The following is a 25,481-nucleotide window of genomic DNA, read 5'->3' on the forward strand; positions in this document are numbered from 1 at the left end:
AATACAGAAATAAATAGAGAAATAAATAAATATAGAAATGAATAGTTATAGAAATAAATTAATAAAATAAATTAACAGAAAAACTGAAAAAATGTTAATAAAGAAACATATAAATAACAAAAATATAAATAAAAAAATTAGTGAGAAGGGTAAATTACTAAACAGACATAAATAAATGCAGACATATTAATTTATGTAAGATTTTAATTATTAATATATTAATTGTTATGTATATTTATTTATTTTTAATTTTATTTATTTTTCATTTTGGCAAATCTGGTCCTCCATATTAAACTACTACGATAGCATAGAGAAATTCAGTCGTCGCTAGCTGGTGTCTGAATACTGTGATATGCTCTGACATGGATGTGGTAGGAGTGAGACCAGTGACCTACCGAACCAAGTTGACGTTGTTGAGAAACTAAAGAGTTTAGCACTGTTGTTGGCCACTTGCTTAGCATTTGTAATGGGATAGCTGAGTGCTCGTCACCAGACAGCTAAAAATAATCTGTTTTCTTTCTTAAATTATGACTATTACAAAAATTGCAGCTGTGCTTTTCCAGCTGATAAAAACAGCTCAGAAACTTTCTCTCACTGTCCCAAGACAGATTTGTGAAATGTTCCACTGTTTGGTGAGTGTTTGTCATGATCGGACCATAAGTGATAGTTTAAAACCACAATTAACCACCCAGGAGCAAAATCAGCCTTCAAACGTGAAAGAAATAATGATTTGACATTTATCGCGATATGTATCGAAATCAAACGATATGAATTTTGTTTATCATGATAACGTTTTTGGCCATATCGCCCAGCTCTAGCTGGGCCTTCACTTTAGGCCACAAATGTCAAAACTCAGTCAAAACACGAGGAAAAAAAACCCACCTCTATGATAATGCTTCTTCTGCTAGTGTCTCCGGTTAACGGCAATTTGCATGTACATTTTTTGGCCATTTTGGATTAAACACAGATATTTGAAGCTTCTTAAAGATATTCCATGTTTTACTTGTGGCTTGTGACAGACATTTTATTATATGTTTTACCTTGTAGCAAGTTCACAGTGATTCTTTCAGCAGAGAGACCGCTATAGAGCTGCCTGTTTTCTGGAGCTGCCATTGCAGAAGGCACAGAGTGACATTTTTTCACACATATATGAAATCAAAACATGATCAGTTGATTCCTCTGTCACTTTGTAATTATGCTGTTTCATCAAACACCTTGGGGCTTCCCTTCAGCTCCTGAAGATACCACAGAGAAAAACTATTTCTGATTGGCCAATTTTCCCCTCAGTGTTTGAAAAATGTAATCCTTTTGTTTTCATCCACACTTTAACAATGAAACAAGTAGTACTGTAACATGTAGAATTTAAATACAAGCATTATTCTATTAAAATAGAAATGAGCTAAAAATTACAGACCTTTATTTTTTAAATTAGTAGAAATCATTAGGCTTTTTCTGAAGGCCCCCATTCTGAATCAATCCAGGTTTACATTATAACAGTTTCATATGTACTGACAAATCAGTAATTTCATGCGTAGTTGGTCTGATTTGGATTTAAGTTGCGTAAAGGTATAACTCTCCCAATTGTTTCCTCTCTGTGTTCATGTAACTCTGAAAAGCACTTTTTCTATTAAATCTTTTTCTTAAAAATCTTTCTATTTGAATTTCAATTTGTGGGCTCCTTTCTTTGGTTTTTGGGGTATATCGCATCATTTAGAGAAACTAAGGATGCATCGATACCGATACTGGTGGCAGTATCAGCCTGATATTACGCTTATTTACTCCTACTCATACTCATAAAAATGCACCGATACCAACATCCGATACTACCTTATACCATGTGACATAAGCTAACATATGCTGCCACACTAATGAACAAACAACTTATTGGTCAATTTAAACATTCCACCTTGGGATATTTCCGCCGGGCATACACTGCAATTTTTGTTCATTTTTAAACACATACAAACACAATCACAACCACTTCCCCAATATGAGCAGAGATATGCAGGCTAGAAAACAGAGGTGGAAAAAAACAAGTCTACATTTGCTACCAAAATCCATCTATACTAACTTTCACATTCTGCATTGAAGCCTCAAGCCAAAAAAAGGCACAGAGAGGCACAGACCCTAACTTAAAGAAAATAATGGCAATGAAATCGCAGTTGCAATTTTGGTCAGAGAAACCGCAATTTGATATTCTCCCCAATGTGCATGCGTGCATCTGAAAGTGCTGTATGACCCTCCATGTTAGTGTGATGAAATGGCTGTAAAGATCATGTTAAGTATCAGAAACACACACAGCAGTACAAAAGAAATCAATACCCCCCTCAGTCTCCTCCGACAGTACTGTTTCCTCCAAAACACATCCAAACACACTTAAATGCATCCAAACACACCCCTGCTGTCTCCATCTCAGAGACCAAACACACCTGTGACCCTAATGATCCAGCAACCCCTCGTCTTCAGACTAGACATGTGCTGGTATTCTGTGAAGTGATTAGTCTCTAATTACACATGGTAGTGACACGACTGACACACTTCTACACAATACTCATGATATACTTTAACCCATTAGTGTCCATATTTTCTTTAGTCTATGTGTTCTCAGAGCTTACCTGAGCACAACTGATCAAACCACACAGCTAAAGAGTTTCAAACCACTTAATTTACATTATTAATTTACATCTAAGGCTGCTGCTTTATAAAATTCAATAATTGAAATGTTTGAAAACTATTTTATTAAACACTGCACATCTGTGCACCTGTTTTTATGCACTGAATTATTTAACACCCGTGAAAAGCCACGCTAACGCAGCTGCCACTGTTATTACTGAGAGAAAAGAGAGTTTATTAGACACATTTGTTTACAACTGTGTTATGAGTTAACAAACACCCACCATGCCATAAACTGGTATTTCTTTATACTGTGGGTATATTCTACACTCATCAAAGTCATCAAACTCTTTGGTTCTGCAATCCCAGGTTTAGTAAAGCTTCATTACTTCATTACCCATTACTTCATTACTTTATTGTGCTGTGGCCTCTTTTACAGAAATGAGTAAGCTAAGCAGAGCTAAGAGCACACACTCAACAAATGAAAATCACACAGATCCCTATTGAGCAGGAAGCTCTCAGTGAAATAATAATTACTTATTTTTTATTTTTATGTCAAAATTTTATTTTCTCAAAATTTTATGTCAAAATAATCAAACACTTTCTAGAACTTAACTTCTAATAACTTGCTCTTTAGTCATTAGTCATCATTCCAACCTAATCAGTTACAATTTGTACCACAATCAGAGGACAAAACATGTTTGGCTGCATCCCAAACCACACGGTTTGTCATTGGCTTCTTTTCATATTAGTCAAATGGACTGACAAATAGATGGTTCTCAGTTATGCTGAGTTAAGAAACACACCAAACTATCAGTGATGGTCAAAAAAGAGCTGTTAAGACTGTAAACTAATCAACCACATGCAGCCGTTTTTGATTAAAGTGTATGAACAGTGAAGTTTCAAAATGGGCCTACAGCAAAAACACAGTAGCGGGAAATGTGTTAGCGGTATGTGCCAGCAAACAGCTCAGCATCTGACCAAAGCAAACTGCTGAATATCTTTTAAAGATGTGATGCTATTAAGTTTCTATCCAGCGACTATATGTCGCTCCAAAAGACTCATGTCGTACAAAGAGCAGGTCTGCAAAACTGTGTTTCCCATCAGAGAGATTAAAAGCACTGAACAGAAATGTGTAGTCTGACAAAATCCCGATAGCTGTGGCAAGTTTAATTATCTGATGAATTACGTGGTTTCTGACATTGTATAAAAATGGACAAAAATGTTTGTTGCCACCCTGAATTTTGTCTGTACATCTAATGTTTTGAAATGACCAAAGGCTAGGAAGCTCTGTCAGAAGTCATACATGTGCTACAGATCTGAAAGAATGCAGATAGGAGAGGAAGATGCTCCAGCTACACAGCAGAAGGGGAAAAAAAAAGCATAAGTATTGTTTAGCATGTTATTGTTCTAATATTATGGGTTAGCTAACCAACAAGCCTTAGCCGGTGTGCAGGGACTGGACGCCAAGCACACCCTGCTGTACATAAAAGTATGAGTGATTTCTGCAATTCACTAAAACAACAACAACCATGAACATATTATCCGGGTGGTATTACTGAAAACATTCAGAGATTCAGAGAGCAGAAATCTTAAAACATTCCGAGATTGAAGATTCTGTGCATTTCCGAGTTTATATCTGAAATCTGTTTTTATGTCTTAATTCCGCGATTCCGTCTCTGCTCTGAACACAGGGCACTAATAATATAAAACCTTGCAATCGCATCTATCAAGCTAATCTCTCAGTGGGATTATTGTAGGATTATCTACAGTAAAACAATTCCCAGCCTGCTTTTATTAAACCTCCACGTGTTTAAAAAGCCTGTTCATAGCTCTCAACAAGAACAAGTCTCATTTCTTAAAAGCATGACCACTACAGCTAGTCAGCTAGTTTACTTATGCTCTCTCATTCTGCATCATTAGCATGTGCTTTCACTGTGGCTATTCAGACACTTCTACTAAATGCAAAATATGCAGTGAAGGAGATTTTAGTTTATTCCTATAAAAACTGAAAAACTCTGCACAAATACAAAAATAAATACAATAAAGACATTTTACCGGAAACAGGCAATGGTAGCCACTGTATTAGAAACCCTATTGTATCTCCACCTTACTGGTATACAGTTAAAGACTATAGTCTGTTGATGCAGAATTTGTATTGGAAATTCTCTATGCCTTCATCAGTGGTCAGCTTCTGACCAAAGAACTGGACATTTTTGATTGGTGGACTACTTACAAACAAGCAGTGACACACACTACCTAGTCAGTGCATTTACATGCACCTAATAATTCGGATTTGAGCAGTTATCTGACTCTTCAAATGATCATCTAAACAGCATACTTCTTAAATTCAGTGAGGTCTAGAAATCTACTAGAAATCTACTAGAAATTAGCTCAGTAATAAGATTTCTCAGCACATGTATAGTCTTACTCAGATTTCTTTTGGATTTTTAAGCGTATACCTAAAGCTTTCATTTTTGAGAGAGGAGAAAATCTGATTGGATCTGAAAAAATCCACAGGTGTTTCTGTCCATCCTTCCACTGTGAGAAGACAATTCAATGCTATGGATATGAAAGGATGTGCAGCTGTCAAGAAGCTGTTACCGAGAAAATGAGAAAGGTGAATAAGATAATTTGCACTAGAACACTAAGCCTAGACGTCTGATCTCTGGAGAATGACTCATGAGTGTAAATTTACTTGGAACATGAGAAGCAGGAAATGAAACCAACTTCTAAGACTGAACTTCAGAGGTGTGGAAAAACATCTCTAAAATTATCCCAGATTTCTTTGAAAAACCAAAAGCGCTAAGGGTAAACATACTAAATACTGAAAATGTTAATATATTTAGTTTTTGAAGCTTCTGTGTAATTTTTTTTCTGTTTTTTTAATGACACTGAAGAATTAATAACTAGAAATTAATTAAATGAATGGTGGTCTCTGGACATAAGGTGGACATAAAGTGGACACTCAAATGTAAAAGATTCTCATCAGGATATATGAATACCAGTTATTTAAAAGTGCACAGATTTGAGTGGCAAAAATAGTTAAAATGCCCATCATTAACCCCAACCCAAACAGAACCACGACTCACTCCTGGTTCTGCCCGCTGGGGTGCCAGTGCACGTCTGGGACGAAATAAATCCGGATAATGACTTCCCTCTGTCTGGAGCGTGCTCAGACACACGACAGACATGAAGGCTAATTAGCTAATGAGTGCGGCGGTTAATTCGCCTTAACGAAGGCTTTCGGTTTTCCAGACACCGCGGAGCAGGCTCTGGCAGGGACCGGGCTGGGCTGGGCCAACCACACATACACACATATACACGCACACATTAATAAGCCCAGCAGGGAGTGTGTGTGTTTAGGCTTCGGGAATATGTAGCATCTGCTCATCAGAAAAAAGCTGTCCAGAATAAACAAGCGGCCAAACAAACAAACAAACAGACGGGAATAAACACAAACAATACTGTGAGCTCCTCACTCATGAATTCCTCTAACACTGACCATTCTTCACTGCAGGGTATATAACCTACCTGCCCCCCAGTCTAACCAGCCTCAATCCCTGCTGCGTGAATGAGAGAGAGAGAGAGAGAGAGAGAGAGAGAGAGAGAGAGAGAGAGAGAGAGAGAATGAGATAAAGTCAATGAGAAAAAGAACAGAAAGCAAGAGAGAAGAGATAGAAAGAGAAAGCAAGAGAGAAGAGATAGAGAGAGAAAGAGAGACTGACAGAGTGAGAGAATTAGAGAGAGAGAGGAGAGAGAGACACTGAAAGTAAGAGAGAGAAAAAAGAAAAAGAGAGAGAGAAATAAAGAGAGAGAGAGTATCGGCATTGGTACTGATTTAGGTAACAATGGTGATGCTTTTGTGCTAAAACATCTGCATTTATTCATTTTACTACACCTGTAACCCTATAGAAATCAATGTTTTATTTCTCCATAATCCTGATCCAGATATTTCTGTATCCTTTCAATTCCTGCACTTCATAAAATGTTTATGTATTGGCATCAGCACATGCACATACATGAAAAAAAACGACATTAGCAGCCCACAATTCCTATATCGGTGCTACCCTACAGATTTTCCACACCTTCATAATTATCTCATCAAATACAGATGGTAGTCTGTTTATTAGCTCCACCTCCCTTGCAGGTACATTCACTGGCCATTTTAACAGAAACACCTACAAAACGCCCTACAATTACAATCACATTCATCACTTGTAAGTTAATGCAGTGAAATGAATGAAATCCAGACATTTAGCACAGTAGCTCATAAGAAAGAACAATCAAAAAAGGTCTTCTTTGTAGTTTCTCCTAGACAACAATGGCATCAGAGGGAAAGACAGGATGATCAGATATTTCTCCTGAGATCAAGACTCATGATTCCATGTGTCTCCTCTTGAGTTTTAGTAGAGGCCTCAAAGACACATATTGTGCTTAAATTTACCGAGATAATAATGTTCATGTTTATCTGCAACTGAACTAAAGACAGAAACTGCACTACAAACTCAACCATTTCTCAATCAGCACTAAGATCTTTCTCAGTTGTGATGCTATGAATAACTATTACAATTTGGACCAGAAATATTGTCCACTTTTTCTCTAATAATATTTGTCCTAGGGCAGGGGTTCTTCACCTGTCAGCACCCCCTTTGGCAGTGGGATGGCAAAGAAGGAATCACAAAATGTTTAATCATTTTTAAAGGGTTGCCCACCATTAAGTTTCCTGAGCCATCTTTTGAGCAACAAGTTCTTCCTCTGGAAGCCCAGAGTGTTCTGAACATTCTGCTTGGACAATAAATACGTTATCAAATACTGGTTTGAAATCTAAAAAATCTGTCCATTGACCATTTGCTGATACCAATATGATTCCGATATCACTGTGTATCCTTCACTGTAATAATGATGAATGATATTACACAGCTCCAGTCTGAGGGATATGGGCTCTAGACTCCTGCTGCTTTACTCAAACATCAGAGAGAGCAGCTCTCCGGGGGAGATAGGAACATATCAAAACTTCAGAGGGACACCACAGCACCTGTCTCACTCTTAAACCCCCACACATCCCCACATCCACACACACCGTACACTTTGAGATCAAAAGTCAGATCAGGCCCTGCTCTAACACACTTCTAGCATTTTGAGTAATGATATTCAAGCATCCACAAGAGTTAATGGACAAATACCTAAGAATAACATCTGACTGGTACAACTTTGGAGGTCGTCCTCAGTGGACAATGTGTCAACATATTAGCTGGCAAAATAAAAACATTTTCACAGTTTCTGGACCTAGCTAACATCAGCTAGAATAGTTAGCCTAGTTATCATAAAGCCACGCTACATCTGCCTTCTCAGTCGGTCTTCCTGTGTTAAAATGTAACAAATACCTGAACAAAGACTGGCATCTTAAATGGTTAACCCATGCAAATCTTTACATAGTAGTGGGAGATAAGGTCAAAATTATATCATGGTATCATTAAAAAAAAAACTTAAACTGAAAAAATGTGTTAAATTGGGCTGGAGTCGGAAGCACTGCACTACACAGCCAATTCACTTGCCACCTTTCAACAATGATACAGTTTCCATTCATCTGGCTTCTTTTTACTGCATGACCACACTGACCAGGCCACTTACCTGCCCTTGATCTGCCTCCATGGTGCACCAGGTGCACTCTCTTGGCTCAGGTGGAGCGCCAGCATGCGCAGAAAGATGAGGAAGGAGTAAGCAGAGCGATAAAGCTGAGTGTGGCTGGCGGAAGTCATGGGCTCAGAACTGCAGCAGCTTTTAGCCTGTTCCAGCAGGGTCAGGGGAGTGGGGCTAATGCTGCCCAAACCAGACACACCCAACCACGGCACAGAGAATGATCCATTCTGCATCCAGACAGAAAAACACAGAGAGGCAGCGATAAAATCCTGTGAGCTACACTCAGCTCCAGAATCACCAGCATCCTTCATGAAAATGAGCTAAAACCAATATATAATCAATAAACCACAAATCGATAAACTGCACATTTATTTTTACACTACCTTACTACCACAGGTTTTCAGTTGGGTTCAAATCTGGAGACTTTAAGGATCATCGCAAAACTTTTATTTTGTGTTCTCGCAACCACTTCTGTGTGGATTTTGATGTGTGTTTGGGGTCATTATCTTGCTGAAAGGCAGAGGCCATCAAATTTTGGATTACAATCACCTGGTATTTAGTGGAACACATTATGAAACTGATTTTCAAAACAGCCCCCAGACCACTAGCAGTAAAATTTTTGGCAGCTGTTTAGTTTTAGGTTTTACCCATGCTGATGGATGTTTCTTTTCTTTCAAATTAAGAGATACAGCGGACAAAAGCTCTACTATCCATCAGAGTAGTACTACAACTCTTTGCCATTATACATGCACTGACCATCAAAGGTTGGTAGACACCTAGCTTCTCAAAAAGCTTTTTTATTAAATTAGCATGATTTCTTTGTTGGTTTGCATGAACTTAGCATATTAAATACCCACCAGGTTTTTACTGTAGTACTCCCACAGTGTGTTTACAGCACTGACATTGGACCCCCACATCAGGCTGAGAGAGAGACAGCAGTGCACATGCATCCGCATCTGCTCCTCTGGCACTGCGGCCTGAAGTACAACAAGGACATAAAGGGTAATGATGTTTAAATGAACACATGCACATATACATACCTAACAGTAAGAATGTTTTGGTAATACTGCTCCACGTTTAGTTGCTGTGCTTGAGCAGGAAATCACCAAACTGTGCTAGTTTAAAGTCCTCCAGGACAAGAACTGTGTTTTGAGTAGACAATACAGATTCACTCTCCAAATAAGAGCATTTAAACGCAAGCTTCACCTTCATATCGCAGCTGGACTTCAGCAGCTCCAACACAAAACTCCAGTTATCCTCTAGCTGTTTCTGAAAGACAACAAATAAACAAAAACAAGATATTGAGCACCTAAAAGTACCTTCGTAAAAAATTAATCTTCAGATTTTCAGGTAAGTACAAGAAACTTATGTGCATGCATAAGAGATTTACACAGAACAGTTTCTTGTGCTGTCCTGGAAGCTTCATGATTTTAAATTTCTGCAAAGTCCCCTTAGGGCAGTGGTCACCAACTGTGGTCCTAGAGAGCTACCTTGCTGCAGATCCTAGCTTCAGCCACAGCTCTAGCTAATCAATCTCTTCCTGTCCCTGATTGGCTGGATCAGATGTATTAGAGTTAAATAAGGGACAGGGAAGCTGAACTCTGCAGGAAGGTAGCTCTTCAGGACCAGGGCCAGGACCAGGGTTGGAGACCACTGCTTTAGGAGCTCAGTACAAGCAGATTACTTGAGTGATGTGATATCCTACATTAATACCACATTTATTATACCCAACATAGAGGGTTCTACAGTGAGCCAAGGAGTACTGGCGCTCTTGATTTAAAATAATAAAAAAATAAAAGAGCACGCAGAAAAATCTATGAGCACGAGCTTAATATGAACTTTTTATACCCTCTTTTCTCTTTATTCTTCCTATCAGTCACAGAGGATGTTTAATTGAGCATTTAGATTTTTTTCTACATTGTCCAAGCTCATAGATGAACAAGACTAAGATCCTATATTTTTGTCATTTAAAATGTGCTGTCTTTTTCTTGCAGTTTCTTTATTTTCATTTGATTTTCTAATTTCTAATCAACACAAAGTATGTCTTTATACAAGCAGTTCTTATAAGTTTGGTCTGTAACCCAGTTTGCCAGGTGGTCTTTACTTACTGTAACATCTTAGTTACACATTTATTGATATATCACATGACCGTCTGATCTCAATTATTTTAAATAATAGCAATTATTTAATTTGAACGTAATTGTTTTCCACAGTCATCCCAAAAGCATTATGAGGTTTGGTTTGAGCCACAATGTGTAAATAAAAGAAATCACTTCTTCCGTCTAACTTTTCTGGTAACTTTTAACTTTGTGTTATAACATACAGTTTAGGGGGAACCAGCTAGGGCTAATTATGGCATGTTTGGCACGTAAAAGGTAGAAAAAAAGTTTTAACAGTCTCAAATATAATGTAAGCTTTTGTTGACTGTGTTATTGTAGACATTTGTTATGCAAAGTACTCTGAATCATCTCATTAGCTTCAAAGTAAAGAGCTAGCTAAGCAAGAGAAATAATGTCAATTTATCTGCTTTAGGTTTGCACTTTATTAGTTGTTTAAAATGAACAAAACAGACAATTACTAATCAAAATTCTTTAACAATTAATCATTAGCTAAAAATTCATTTGTATTCACACATAATGAACACGCATAAATAATATACCTAATGTGAAGTGGTAGCTGACTCAAAATTTGTTTGTTTTTTTTGTTTGTTAAACAATCGCACTGGTGCTCCTAAATAAAAATTCAGTTGACGTGTTTAAAAAATAAACAATGAGCAAACATCACAAACTCTGTATAGATGAGACTGTTGTAGAAACGAGGCTTTTGAGCTATGCTGGATGAAGCCATGTGGTGCTGCAGGCTGACACCTGCCTGTATGAAAACTCACCTACACGGTACAATGTTTATTTTAGCGTGCCCTGCTTTCAGGCATCAGACAAAATAGCTTTGGGTCTTGTGAAAAAACACAAGTGAATTTGTGTTTCTGTTCTAGCACAACATTTGAAAAAGGCCAATTCAAACAGCCTTAGACATTCAGAGAAGAAGGAATCAGGCTTAGCTAAGCAGCCCCAAACAATAATGTTTGTGTGACATTAGCAATTTTGTTCTTTATTACTAGAGTAATTACAGTTTGGTGGCCAAATTAAAGATGACAGTCCTACTACCACAATTTTTACTGAATTGCAGTTTATTATATTTTGTTTCACCAAGATTAAACTTCAACTCACACGCTCTTCGTTTACTCCAGTGGCCATTTCAGTGTTAGGAACCACCAAAATTACCAGCCGGAAACATTTTTTTTTTTTGTTATTATTAACAAAGATATACTTGATGAGTTATCTAACTAAAGTTCAGTGTGGGGAGGTAATGTATTTATTAGGCTACCAAGGTTTCCCAGTGACTTTAGTCTCTTCCAAATCCACGATGTCAGTGACTTTTGATGCAGTTTTTAGAGTATTTAGGAGAAGGATGTAACAAGAGTCAGTTTACAACTTTCAGTACCCAGAATAGAAAAAAAGACAAAAAAATAAATAAATCTACAACCCCATTTCCAAAAAAGTTGGGATGCTGTGCAGAATGTAAATAAAAATAGAATGCAATGAAATGCAAATCATGTAAACCACATTTTTAAAGGAAAATACTATAAAGACAACATATCAAATGTTGAAACTGAGAAATTTTATTGTTTTTTGAAAAATATATGCCCATTTTGAATTTGATGCCAACAACACGTTCCAAAAGAGTTGGGATGGGGGCATGTTTGCCACAGTTTTTCATCACCTCTTCTTTTAACAACAGTCTGTAAGTGTTTGGGAACTGAAGAGACCAATTGCTGTAGTTTTGAAAGTGAAATGTTTTCCCATTCTTGTTTGACATAGGATTTCAGCAGCTCAACAGTTCAGGATCTCATTTGGTGTATTTTTCACTTCATAATGCACCAAATGTTATCAGTGGTGAAGGTCTGGACTGCCAGTTTAGCACCCAGACTCTTTTAATACAGAGCAATGCTGTTGTAATACCTGCAGAATGTGGTTTGGCATTGCCTTGCTGAAATAAGCTAGGTCTTCCCTGAAAAAGACATCATCTGGATGGCAGCATATGTTGCCAAAACATGTATATATCATTCAGCATTAATGGCGCCTTCACAGATGTGCACGTCACCCATGCCATGTGCACTAATGCACCCCTATACCATCATGAATACTGGCTTTTGAACTGTGCACTGATAATAAGCTGAGTGGTCCTTAGCCTGGAGGACAAAGTGTCCATGATTTCCAAAAAGAATTTCAAATGTTGATACATCGGACCACAGGACACCTTTCCACTTCCCCTCAGTCCGTTTTAAATGAGCTCAGACCCAGAGAAGGTGGCAGCATTTCTGGATCCTGTTTATGTACAGTTTCTTCTTTCGATTTTAGAGTTAACTTGCATTTGTGGATGCAGCGACAAACAGTTTTCATAGACCGTGTTTTTCAGAAGTGCTTCTGAGCCCATGCAGTGATTTCCACTACAGAATGGTGTCTGTTTGTAATGCAGTGCCGCCTGAAGGCCCACAGATTACGGCCAGCAAATACTGGTTTTTGGCCTTGTCCCTTGCATACAGAGATTTCTCCAGATTCTCTGAACCTTTTAATGATATTATGTACCACAGATGATGAAAAGCAAAAGTTCTTTACTATTTTACATTGATAAATGTTATTCTTAAATTTTGCTTATTATTTATGCTATTTGCTCACGCAGTCATTCACAGAGTGGTCAACCCCTCCTCATCTTCACTTCTGAAAGACTCAGCCTCTCTGGTATGCTCTTTTTACACCAAATCATATTACTGACCTGTTGCCAATCAATCATTACACAACTTCACCAGCCTTTTGTTAGCCTGCGCCCCAAATTTTTTGGAACATGGTGTTGGCACCAAATTCAAAATGGGCAAACATTTTACAAAAAACAATACATTACAACATTTAATATGTTGGCTTTGTACTATTCTCAACAAAATATAGGGTTTAAATCATTTAAATGATTTGCAGATCATTGCACTTTGTTTTTATTTACAATTGGCTCAGCGTCCAAACTTTTTTGGAAATGGGGTTGCAATCAATGAGTCAAGTCAAGAGGCTTTTATTGTCATTCCATATGTACAAGTACACAGTGGAGTGAAATTACATTCCTCCAGAAACAAGGTGCAACATGGAACAAAATAGACAGTACATGCAGACGCAAATGTGCAAAAAAATTAAACTAGAAACAGTACAATAAGTATGATAATTAAAACAGACATTAAACACAGTAAACAGACAGAGAGAGACCCCGATGATCTTCTCAGCTGTCCTCACTATACGCTGTAGGGTCTTGCAGTTGGAGACGGTGCAATTCCCAAACCAGGCAATGATGCAGCTGCTCAAGATGCTCTCCACAGTCCCCCTGTAGAACATGGTGAGGATGGGAGGGGGGAGATGAGCTTTCTTCAGTCTCGGCAGAAAATAGAGGCACTGCTGGGCTCTCTTGGCTATGGAGTTGGTGTTGTGGGACCAGGTGAGGTTCTCTGTGATGTGGACACCAAGGAACTTGATGCTCCTGACGATTTCCACAGAAGAGCCAGTGATGGTCAGTGGGGTGTGGTCACCTTGCACTCTTCGGATGTCAACAACCATCTCCTTAGTCTACATTCAGAGACAGATGGTTGGTTCCTTACCAGTCCGTTCGCCGCTGCACCTCCTCTCTGTATGCTGACTCATCATTCTTGCTGATCAGACCCACCCAGTCGTGTCATCAGCGAACTTGATGATGTGGTTTGAGCTGTACTTTGCAGTACTGAGCAGTTAGCTCATGTACTGAATGATACATGAATGATACTGCATTCATGTTTGTGTTATGCTGCCCTTACAGCAAAAGACTTTTCAAGCAATTTCACTGTCGCAAATTTCCAATGTTGGAATAAAATCATGAGAGTCTTGCTGGAGTTGCGTCGCGCTCGATCGTTTAGTGTCAGGTGACCATGATGGCTGTCTTAGGTCAGTCTTTTTCTTATCTTGACGCTATGACAAAATCAACCGTGTTTAATAATATCGTAAGTTTTAAGTCTTGGCTCATGCAAATAGTGACGTGCCAGGGTCGCGTGTGAGAGCGAGCGGGCGAGCGCATGTACGTGTGCGAGAGAGAGAGCGAGAGAGATCTAAGCATGAAAACCCCTTAAATGTCAAAATGGTCATAATCCACATTGTGCCTTAAAAGCATCAACGTCTGCAGTATCATCAAAACACTAATATGCAGAGAAAATGCAGAGAGAGAGAGAGAGAGAGAGAGAGAGAAAGAGAAAGAGAAAGAGAAAGAGAGAGAGAGAGAGAGAGAGAAAGAAAGAGAGACAGGGAGAGAGAAAGAGAGAGAGAGACAGTGAGAGAGAGAGAGAAAAAAGCCAAATCTGCTCCACTTTAAGACAATACTCATATTAGCTTAAAATGTAAACTGGCTGTTTTCATAGTTCAGGTTCACTGAGCCTGTAACAGTGATGTTTTCTGCTACACTGGTTTCTTATTTTGTTTGTTTGTTTTTTATGGTTTAGCTCATTATTAATTCGCCTTCTCCAGTGTTCGAATGTCAAAACGCCTCCCACAACACGTCCTGAATGTTACAGCTTAGCTAGTCAAGATTCATATTAACATAACATACATAGTAAAGCTAGTCCACATGCAGATACATTAGTCCTGGGGCTTTTTGTGAAATTTGATAAGATGATAAACCGCATGGGGGGAAAGTCCAGGAAATTCCATAATTTTTCCAGCAATTAATATTTTCCATGACCTTTCCAGGCCAGGAAAACCAAATATCTACATTTCATGTCTTTTCCAAAATTTTCATGACCGTACAAACCCTGCTTAGACTAAAACAACCTTTGGTGCTGCTAAGCAACCGGTGGTCAGTGAAATTATACGTCTCTTGAAAACCTGCTGTTATCAAGTATAACGTGTAGAACATTTTTCAGCCAATCAGAGATCAGAACTAATTGTTGTGTACTACAGTCTGATGATGTCATACCTCATTCTGTAGCGTCCCATTGCGGTTGTACATGCCGAGTTGGGCAAGGTGTGTGATTAGCCACCAGGTGAAACCCAGTGGATCCTTACAGTTTGCTGGCAGACCAGGGTCACGGTCGCCTGTAGGTGCCCCTTTCAGGACAGCCTGCAGCAGCGCATTCACATAGCCCCAAAACGACTGAGGAAACAAGGTACAGTGCAGTGAGAATAACTCAGCAGTGAGTACACTCAGAGTAAATATGTGAATGTGTGTGGGCATATACCTGTGTGTGTTGGGTTTTGCATCTATGTTCGAGCAGATGAATGAGGAGAATCCAGAGTTCTTTGGTACAAGCACAGTAATAATGGTTGCTGGTCAATGTCTCAGTTGGTCTCACCTGAAAGAGAAAAAGAGAAAAAGAGAGAGAGAGAGAGAGAGAGAGAGAGAGAGAGACCTGGTAAATGTCACATTCAAACACAGTTATAGTCAAGAGATGGTTCAGTCAACACATGTACGTTTCCTTCCTTAAACCAAATGCAATAAATAAGCCAAGGTATATTTGGTATCTGATGTAGGCTATATTTAAAACACAGTTATTGCGATTTGAAAATTGCGCCCCCTTTCATATTGCGATTTCAACATAAGGACTATTAATCTTTCAGCCCTAAATGCACCAATATGTGAACTGTGGGCCAATGCAGATATCCAGTATTTTTCTACCTATCAGCTGATGCCAATACAGATACAAAAACATTTGAAGAGAAATGTAGCATTTATTTATAGGGGGTTACAAATGCAGTAAAATGAAAAAAAAATGCAGCACAGTAGCCCAGCACCTACAACTCTTCTGGAGTACACTGACTACACCATTAAATATCGTCCAAATCTTAAAAGCAAACATCTGCTGACATTGATATGATTCTGATATCACCATGTATGCCCAGTTATCTATGAACATGGACAAAATTTAGGCTTCATGATGGCTGCTACTACTTTTTTTTTATGAATAGTTTGGCAAAAATCTAATTTCCATGATTTTCCACTTACCCCAGTTTGTCTAACTATTTACTTCCAGTGTTTGTCAGCAACGTTATCCTCATAGCTGACCGATTAACTACATTTACGGTAAAAGTAAAATTGTGTACCTTTGCTAAATCATGTGGAAAGTGGAAATTCCTGTACCAAAACCACACAGGTCTATTTTAGTCTGACTCAGCACAGGCAACTGTGATTCACGTATGCAGACTGCATGATGCTAATTCGTGGGAGATGTGCTTCCAATACTTGCTAGCCACATTAACCTTGTAGCTCCAGTGCCACACAAAACTGGAAAAAAAATGTCTTGGCTGACCAACTACATTGGGGTTTAGGAGGGAAAATTGGGCAAATTTGATCTTTTGGCTGCACCATCATATTAATGTCTTTACCATTGTGCACAAACACACCTTGCTGTACTTGTTCATGGCCAGAATGATAAGGTCACACAGGAGATTGTTGAGATGATCTTCAAACAGGCTGATGTTAGTCAGCGTTTCTCCAGTTAAATCCACAAACTTATGAGCGTACACCACCTGACCTATGGAGGGTCAACATAAAAAGCATACAAATGTGTCATCAGGAAAAGCTTTCTTTTAAGTGGTAGACACTTTTTGCTTTAGAAAAGTATCAGATGACTGGACGACAGTGATTGATTAATTGTCATGGATTTGCTTGTTTTATCAAACAATAACAACAACAATAAAATGAAAGACTGCTTTCAGGGATAAAGTGTACATATATCTATGAGTTTATTCCTACTACAGCATATTTGAATAAAAATATGGACAAAATGATCAACAAGGTCAACAGCTTTGTTGTTTAGATGGCTGTTATTCTTTCCAAACAATATATGAGTGAGTGACGTGATACAGTTTGCATAACACTACCTGGTCACTACTAGCTTTCATTTATTGTTAAAAACATTAGCATTTTTGGAAAATTCATCTTTTATAACAGGCACTTACCCATCATCCTCTGGCCAAGCAGATGCAGTATTTCCAGCACAGACCAGTGGATGTCCAGGTGCAGGTGTAATAAATGCCATGACGGAGGGAAAAGCTGCAGAGAGACATTCATTTACTCTCTTTCACCTCCTTTCCATTTATCAGAAAGTCAAAAATTTAATTCACATGGTTTTCCCAAATGTAATCGTCTGAAGTTTGCTTCTTTAGTTTGGCTCTGCAGCTATAAGACTTATGTAGCCAACAAGCAATGAAAACTTTTACTCCAACAATTAGCATATAAATAGACCAACAATACAACCAAAATTGACAACAAAAGATGGCTGTTACTGCTGTTCTTAGGCAACACACTTTTGTCCTTTTTTTGGAGAGAACAGTGTCATACAGTGTCAGAAACCACCTAATTAAGTATATTTGAAATTATCACAGTTCGAGGCAAGTGTGCAATGACTTAGGTTTAGATTTAGGCTATGCATGACTTTTTAGCTACATTAGCTACACTTGCAGCTCCAGGGTAGAGCTAAAGATGAAAACCAGACACCATTGTCTTGGCTGATTTACTGTATTTAGAAAACAGAAGAAATAGGTAAATTTCATTTCTGGCAGAACTATCGTTTTAATACAGCAGAGACACTTGCTGCTGTACCTTTCCTTGGTGGTGGATGGTCAGTGCGCTCTGGACGTTAGCGGGCAGGTCTTTGAGCCGGCCAATAAGCAGTGTGATGCCAAACAGTTCCTCCACTAGAACAGAGGGCAGCTGGGCCTCCAACTCAGAGTACGCATGAACAAAGCCTTCATCTACAGGCTGAGCAACCTCCAGGAACCTGATGAGAAGGATACATCACAGACCGATGCAGGGCCCATCAGACATCAAAACTGTCATCGATACTAATTTTGAAGAGCTAAGAATTATAAATGAATGATTAATTATGGAATGAAAACCAATCAGAGCAAAAATCCTGGAAGAATAAGAGTAAATGCATATCCACTTGATTTTTAGACAGTAAACAAGAAATCTTAAGACTACAATGTGGATCACACTCGGCTCTAGCCCTTTCAGTTACAAACATTTTAGATTGTTTTAAAAAATCAAATGTACATTGTGACCTAACCATGCACTGACTGCACATAAGGTCAAATATGAACACATTTCTCTTATTTTATCAGGAAGATAATTCTGTTTTACAACCAGCCAGCAGGAAAACAGAACTTAGTGTCACAGAAAACCCACTAAACTATTTGGAGTTAAGCCCCTCCCATTCAAAGGTTTTCCAGCATGCAGTAACACCCTACTCAGGATTTCTACTCATGCCATTACATCTGCAGAGCCCAGTTATCAGCCAAAAGATATCTTGGTTGGGTCCTGATTTCCAATTCAATACAATTCTTCAAGATGCTTTAAAAAAGTCAAGAAGAAAAGGTGATTTAACATGTATTTAGCTATAGTCCATATGCCAAACAAAAGGCAGGCTGGGTAGATCAGGCCCATGGCACAGTCCTATCTGGGCCATGAAATCATTTTAACCTCTTCAACTCCTTGAGACCACCGGTAAAATAAGAATTTACATTTATTTCAGGCAGCTACTGAATAATTTACCTTACGTTTTGGCTATGTAAATTCAGAAGGACAAACCAAAATATACCCTAGAGAATAAGAGGTTAATTTTCTATTAATATAAGCATGTTCCACAGTATGCTGCACTTCAGTCCCCAGCACACACTGCAACAAAATGTATGTCCCCCACCCCCAATAACAAACTATGGGATTCATGTAATATAATATTTCAAAGTCTACTACAAGTGCCTAGATTTTGCTGTTGACATTTTGTCATATTTTGAATAAACAATGGCCAGTTCAGGATATAAAAAAATGTAATTTAAAAATTAAGTGAAAACATAAGTCTCCTTTGGCCCACGGACTTGTTGAGACTTTTTAATATGGCCCCTTTAGTGGTTGAGTTTGACACACCTAAGCTATAGTAAAGCTTTACCTGTGAATAAAGACCTTAACGTAGGTGAGAAACAGCACACACTGCTGTCTCAGCTCCTCTGCTTCATAATGAAGACCACTAGCCTGACCTAAAAAGGAAACAACCACAAGTGTTACTCACACATTCATTCACTGAGAACACACAAATCAAAATAAATCAAAAGTCCATTTTACTACAATCACTCTTTTCAAACTAAACAGAAATACCATGTACTGTGGAAGGTATATACTGTGCATTAGATTTTGGCATATTAGTGCTAGGCATTTAAATCAGTTGGGCTGAGAAAAAAACATGTAAACAGCAGGAAACAGAAAACACCTTAATTGAGACACGTTATGGGTCTTACAAAAACTTGCTTTAGTTTCTGACTGGGGCTATTACACCTTTAGAGGGCAGCAGAGAGTGATGTTTGTTTATTTTAGCTTAAACTGTTTCTGGCGGCAGTTGTTTCGACAGCTAGAAAGAAAGACAGGTATTCAGGCGATTTAAGCACTGTAGGCTTATACTTCAATAGTTGCACACAATAAACAAAACAAAACAAAAAAAAAACTGTTCATCGCAACTACTTACATGGCAACAAGCCTATTTTCTATACAACATATTAATGTAACTACGACCCAAATTCTACTAATAACATTTTGTTATTATGTGCTTTTTATTGTTTATTTGAGATGACAAAAATTGCTTGTCGCTAGCTTGGCAGCTAGATAGCTATGCAATTCAAAGTTGCACTGCATTACTAAGAATGCACATGGAAATTTTGAATATGACCAACTTTAGCACATGTGAATATACTACATACTGTGGTAACATACAGGCACCTTAGCACAAAGACGATTCCTAAATGGTAGAGCGAGCATCACACTGAAACCTCTCTTTCTTCCTAGTTAACACGATCTTAACACTAAGATGCTTTTGGGAAACTGAGCCCTGATTAGTTGGGTGAGGTGTTCTGCAAGCAGGGATAACATAAAGATGCGTAGGGCAATGAGTACTCTAGGACCAGGGTTGGGAACCACTGACCTAAAGGAAGATTTACAGACAGGTATCAATTGTATATTGTGGAAAAGCACTTTCAAGAGCGTTTTACAAAACAAACAGAAGGTTGAGAAGTACTGCTTACCGAAATCATGCGAGCTGGACTGTACCAGAGTTTCCAGTCGGAACACTTTTTGTCTGAAATAGTGGACAGATTGTGAAATTAGCGAACTCTCTCTGTCAGCAGACAGTGTGGCCGAGTTCCAAACTCACACAATCTGTGTACACTCACCTGAACAAGCCAAACAGAAGTTTAGTGGACTCCACCAGTGCTGTTTCAGTCACCCAGGGGAAGCCAAAAATATCTACAGTATCCACTTCAAAATCTGCAGGAGATGGATCCAGCTTTAATAGCAATCTGGAGAAAAACAATGGTGAGTAGAATATGAAGCAGACAGTTTGTAACAGAGAGATAGACAGAAACTTTATTAACGAAGTAATGATATAATTGAGATTAATCACAATAATGATAATGGATTTCCTTAATTATTATAATGATATCGTTATCATAATTAGGGAAATTGCATCGTTGTAGTATCAACAACAAAGTTATCCAAATCATATACAAAACTGAATTGCAGACGCAGAATTGCATAAAATTATTCTAATATACTGCTAATATTCTACAACTTCATAAATTTCAAGTAATTAGTAGTAAACTGTCAAAAAAATAAAGAAATGTTCAAAATGATGAGCACAGCATTAGATGACTGAGAAAGCTGTGTAACATCAAGTCATGATAAAATTAACATCCAGAACACCTCATATTCCAAAAGTGCTGATCAAATCTCAAGGCAGAAAACTTATATTAACTTACATTAATAAGAAATTAATATAAACAGACAATTTCAGTACATTACCTATCATTTAATACCTTCTTGAAATACGACTGGGCAAGATTAAACTGAACAAAACATCTAAAATACTTTCAAGTACCTTCTATTAATTTCTAATATTTAAACAGTACTCCAAAGTTATTATTGAATAAAACATCTAAAATATTGTCATTCCTAACTTTTGAAAGGCAACTGAAGTTTAGTCATCATGATTAAAGGGCCAATATCATAGACAACATTTTAGCTCCGCCCATTCACGCTGAAGTTATAAGGAGTGCTTCATCCTAAACTGCTTTTTCAATCAAGTACAAACAAACCAGGTAGTAAGAACAGAAGTCTTTTAGATGTATCAGTCTTAAGGGCACAGTAACGAAAACTGTCTGATTAATGGGATAAAGAAAGGTTGGAAAATGGTCACACAGAAGTACATTACGACACACTGGTACCTAAAACCACATAAACGTCATTAGTGGACCTCAAAGGAAAATAAAATAAATACAATAATATGATATAATATAATAATAAATAATAAAATATAATAACATATAATAGAAGAATAAAATACAAGAAAAGTGAAATTTTTTTTTGAATGACTTTTAAATTTCAGAACTAAAGCTAGTATTGTCTTAAAATAATGATGCTGCACCTCTTTAGCACTCCTCTGCTGACATAACCGTCGGACGGCAGCGTATGTGTATCTTCTCGTCCTGGTTCATACACACAAGTAAAGCACGGTGGTCGCGCGGCCGGCGCACACACATCCTCCAGCATAAACGGAGAGACAGGCGGAGTGAGAGACTGACTGAAATCATCCTCCATCACACTGCTGAAACAAACTGGAGGAAATAAAACAGAAAAGCTCAACACGCTTAAAGGGGCATTGCAGCCTGAAATTAGCATTTGACATGTTATTTGCATCCATCAACCTCATCAGTTCGACAGAATTCACAATTTTGCGTCCCTTTTGTGTTTTTGGTATATCAAAGTTCTTTCACTACAATACCCAGCATGCATTGTACAAATACATCACTGGGACCCCCCCCCCGACAGCAATAAAGAAATCCACTGATGTACCACTGGTGTAGAGGCTAATATAGACTTGATATTCAGATTCCTAGCTATAATGTTAACTCTGAAGTATCTTCCCAAAAACACTTACAGTGTTCCTCTCACCTTCAAGCTACATCATCAGAAAAGGCTGTTCCTAATCTTTAAACTGGAAAATCTCACTCTCTATTGTGGGCCCACTGCAGGGGGCGAGTAGACATGTTTACCATGTTTTAATAGATATGTCAATGGATGGACTTTTCACTTTGGCCAGAGTGCCCCATTAAAAATACATTTAAAACTTTAGTATTTTTATTACAAGACAAAAAGCTGAATAAGGTGATTATGTAAAACTGACTGGACTAAAATGGTACCACAATTTAGACTAGGCCTAATCCATGTTTAGGAACCTAAGCCTATAGCATGTTTTCCAACTTCAAACCCAGCACGTTAGTGTTTTCCTGCTCCAACACACCTGATTCAGCTCCAGAAAGACTTGATCATTAAAGCGATCCCCCCTTACTCAAAATATAGTGAGTCAGCCAAGGCATGTTTGGTGTCTGAAGTTTGCATCTTTAGTTTTGCACAGGAGCGACAAGGCCAATGTAGATAACAATTAAGGAAAGCTTATAATGTTACAAGGGCACAAACAAAAGGTCATGTCACATGAGAAGCAACATGACTGATGGATTGTGGAGGCACATGGCCTACAGATTATAGTTTCAACTGATGTGACCTGTAGCTCATTAACATGCAGCTTGAATGTTCATGTAATTTTGAAGCTTGCTGTGGTCTGCAACCCTCACAAAACTGTTTTGAGTAACTTACTCTTGGACTATTTCCTGCTGAGTTGTTAAAAAAAAGCAAGAACAGAGCAAGCTCTCCATGTAGGTAAGTGAAATAATTTAAACTATACACAGTTTACACTAGCAGAACACTAAAGAGTGTTTATTTTAGAGCTGCAGCAAATCATTTAAATTGACAATGTAATGTACACTTTTGCTAACAAATCTTGCAGTGTTGCAGGGTAGAGGGTCATGCACAAGCCAAAAAGTCATAAATATAGCAACACTATAACAATCTAAAATGACAGTTTCACATGAATTATTCAGTAAATAGAAAAATAAATGATATCGGTTGAAGGGATGAGTTGCATTTTGAAACTATGTCTAAAACGCAGGGCTCAGAAATTTCATTTCATTTTGAAAATGTTTTTTTTAGCCACCCATCCAGTCAAAAACAGCACATTGTGTCACTGAAAACTGAGATTTTTGTGTGGACTGATAAAATGGAACATACCTTTTTATAAGCACTGGCCTCATGCATGTGGTGTAGAGCTTCAGGACTGTGCACATCTAACATAACTGATGACCAGGATGTTTCTGTGCAGTTGGTAATATCAGGCAAGATTATGAAGTTACCGACCGCACGGAACCTAATTAATATACTATAGCTTTGCTTTATTAGATTGGGGAACATAATTTGTTTATTATTACTGCACCTGTCACACTGTTTAAAATAGCACTTTTAAGAGCAATACAGAAGATCTGTTCCTACATCTATGATAAGAGGCTTTTTGTTTTTTGGAAAAATGATTTACAGCAGTGTTTCTTAATCGTGCTCATAGCGAACCACAGCACTGCACAGTTTAATTTATTCTCTGCCTCAATCCACCTGATCCAGCTCATGAAGGTTCTGTAAGCAGTCAGTTAGCTGGATCAGGTGTGTGGAGTCGAGGAATACTTGAAATCTTCTTCTTTTCAAGACTAATTGATTAATCCAAATCAAAAAGTTTATTTCACAGTACTGAATACACTAGAGTTTATGCTCTCTGGTTACTTTATTGGAAACCCATCCCATGCTGGTGTACAGTCAGAGACTGTAGCTCATCCGATACTGCACAATTTGTGTTGGCTATCCTCTATTCCTTTACCAATGATCAATTTCTTACCACAGTGCTGCTGCTGGCTGGATATTTTGGGTGGTGAACCTAGCAGTGGTACTGATCTGTGTATAAACTCCAGCAATTCCACTGTGTCTAACACACTCATCTAATACGTAGATGAGTGCCTTAGACATGTCAGTGTCTCTGCTGTGTTGAGAACGGTTCACCACTCAAATAACATCTAGTCAACAGCGGCCCAGTGGTCAGAAACTTACCAATGATAAAAGGGGGTAGAGACTGACTGATAAATTGAGCAGCAGCAGATGACCTACAGGTTCTAACTGTTGATCTTTATAGCGGACTTGGTGGTAGGTGGCTCTGATAAAATGACCAGTGAGTGAGTGAAAGTACAAGGTAGGGGTTTCGAATAATATAGACGGTGAATGAATGACATGGGCATGAATACTATAATTTATGTTGTATAAAGCTGAGAAACGATACATAACGATCCGTAATAGATAATAAAAGCGGATAAAAACAAATACAAGTGAACCGAAGTAAATAAACGCTCATAAAGGTTACGTAGCTCTACTGATAAGCAGCTTAGACCGAAGCCAACTCAGCGAACTAGCAGTTAGACTCTAAACTTTCTCAGCGACGTTGTAGCCACTTGTTCAAATATTCGGATATGCCTACAAATCCATATCAAGAGACCAACACTTAATCCAACCTTGAGTCTGTTATTACAGAGTACGTTAAGTGCTCGTGTCTAACTTACCGCTCCGCTTTCAGCTGATTAGACTCCCGCGCTACGAAGCTACACACAGTACGCATGCGTGCGATTGCGTCGTTTCCGAGCGGTCCCCTGTGATTAGTCAAAATTTCTTCGGAAGGGCGGGACGTCAGTGATGGCGACCAATCACAGTCCGCTCTTTGAGAACAGCCGCGCTTAGGCGCGGAGACGGAACAAAACAACGAATGCTTAAAGTCACTGGCTGAATCTCGAACGGCTCCCTACTCCCTACACAGTGCACTACATAGGACGCAAAAGTGTGGCTTTAAAATCAAATGGTCCACTAAATTTTTCTTGTTTATATTCCCTGTATATAAAGAATGTATGTTTTATGTAATAAATATTACTAAATGTTGAAAAATGACCTATTTTTTTCTATTTTCTTATTAAATACATTTGGTGAAGGGTTAGCCTAATTATTCACATGGTTAGTTAAAGGGCCCTGTTATTTATTTATTTGGTTGGTTGGTTGGTTGATTGGTGGGTTGTTTGTTTGTTTGTTTTTGATTCCCAGTTCAGTTCATATGACCACTTTCCAACATCTCCATATATTTTAATATTAAAAAGGCTGGTTTCACCAATCAATTGCTTGCAATCTTTTGTGTCTCATTCACAAAGCAG

General features: G+C 38.2%; 1 protein-coding gene across 1 annotated transcript in view; it reads right to left on the reverse strand.

The window, feature by feature from the left end:
- Nucleotides 1-24,879, reverse strand: part of mms22l (MMS22-like, DNA repair protein) — a 45,819-nt gene extending 20,940 nt beyond the window's left edge. The window contains exons 1-13 of the mRNA XM_036556740.1: nt 24,846-24,879; nt 21,782-21,971; nt 20,532-20,657; nt 20,385-20,437; nt 19,262-19,349; nt 17,917-18,094; nt 17,274-17,367; nt 16,716-16,846; nt 15,554-15,667; nt 15,292-15,468; nt 9,463-9,525; nt 9,114-9,233; nt 8,248-8,483 (exon numbers count right to left, since the gene is read on the reverse strand). Of these exons, the coding sequence (XP_036412633.1) occupies nt 8,248-8,483; nt 9,114-9,233; nt 9,463-9,525; nt 15,292-15,468; nt 15,554-15,667; nt 16,716-16,846; nt 17,274-17,367; nt 17,917-18,094; nt 19,262-19,349; nt 20,385-20,437; nt 20,532-20,657; nt 21,782-21,954 (1,553 nt within the window). The 5' untranslated portion in view covers nt 21,955-21,971; nt 24,846-24,879. The remainder of the gene's footprint in view (nt 1-8,247; nt 8,484-9,113; nt 9,234-9,462; nt 9,526-15,291; nt 15,469-15,553; nt 15,668-16,715; nt 16,847-17,273; nt 17,368-17,916; nt 18,095-19,261; nt 19,350-20,384; nt 20,438-20,531; nt 20,658-21,781; nt 21,972-24,845) is intronic.
- Between the last annotated feature and the right edge of the window lie 602 nt (nt 24,880-25,481).

This window comes from Colossoma macropomum, unplaced genomic scaffold (genome assembly GCF_904425465.1).
Source record: "Colossoma macropomum unplaced genomic scaffold, Colossoma_macropomum, whole genome shotgun sequence".
In the NCBI taxonomy this organism is placed as follows: domain Eukaryota; kingdom Metazoa; phylum Chordata; class Actinopteri; order Characiformes; family Serrasalmidae; genus Colossoma; species Colossoma macropomum.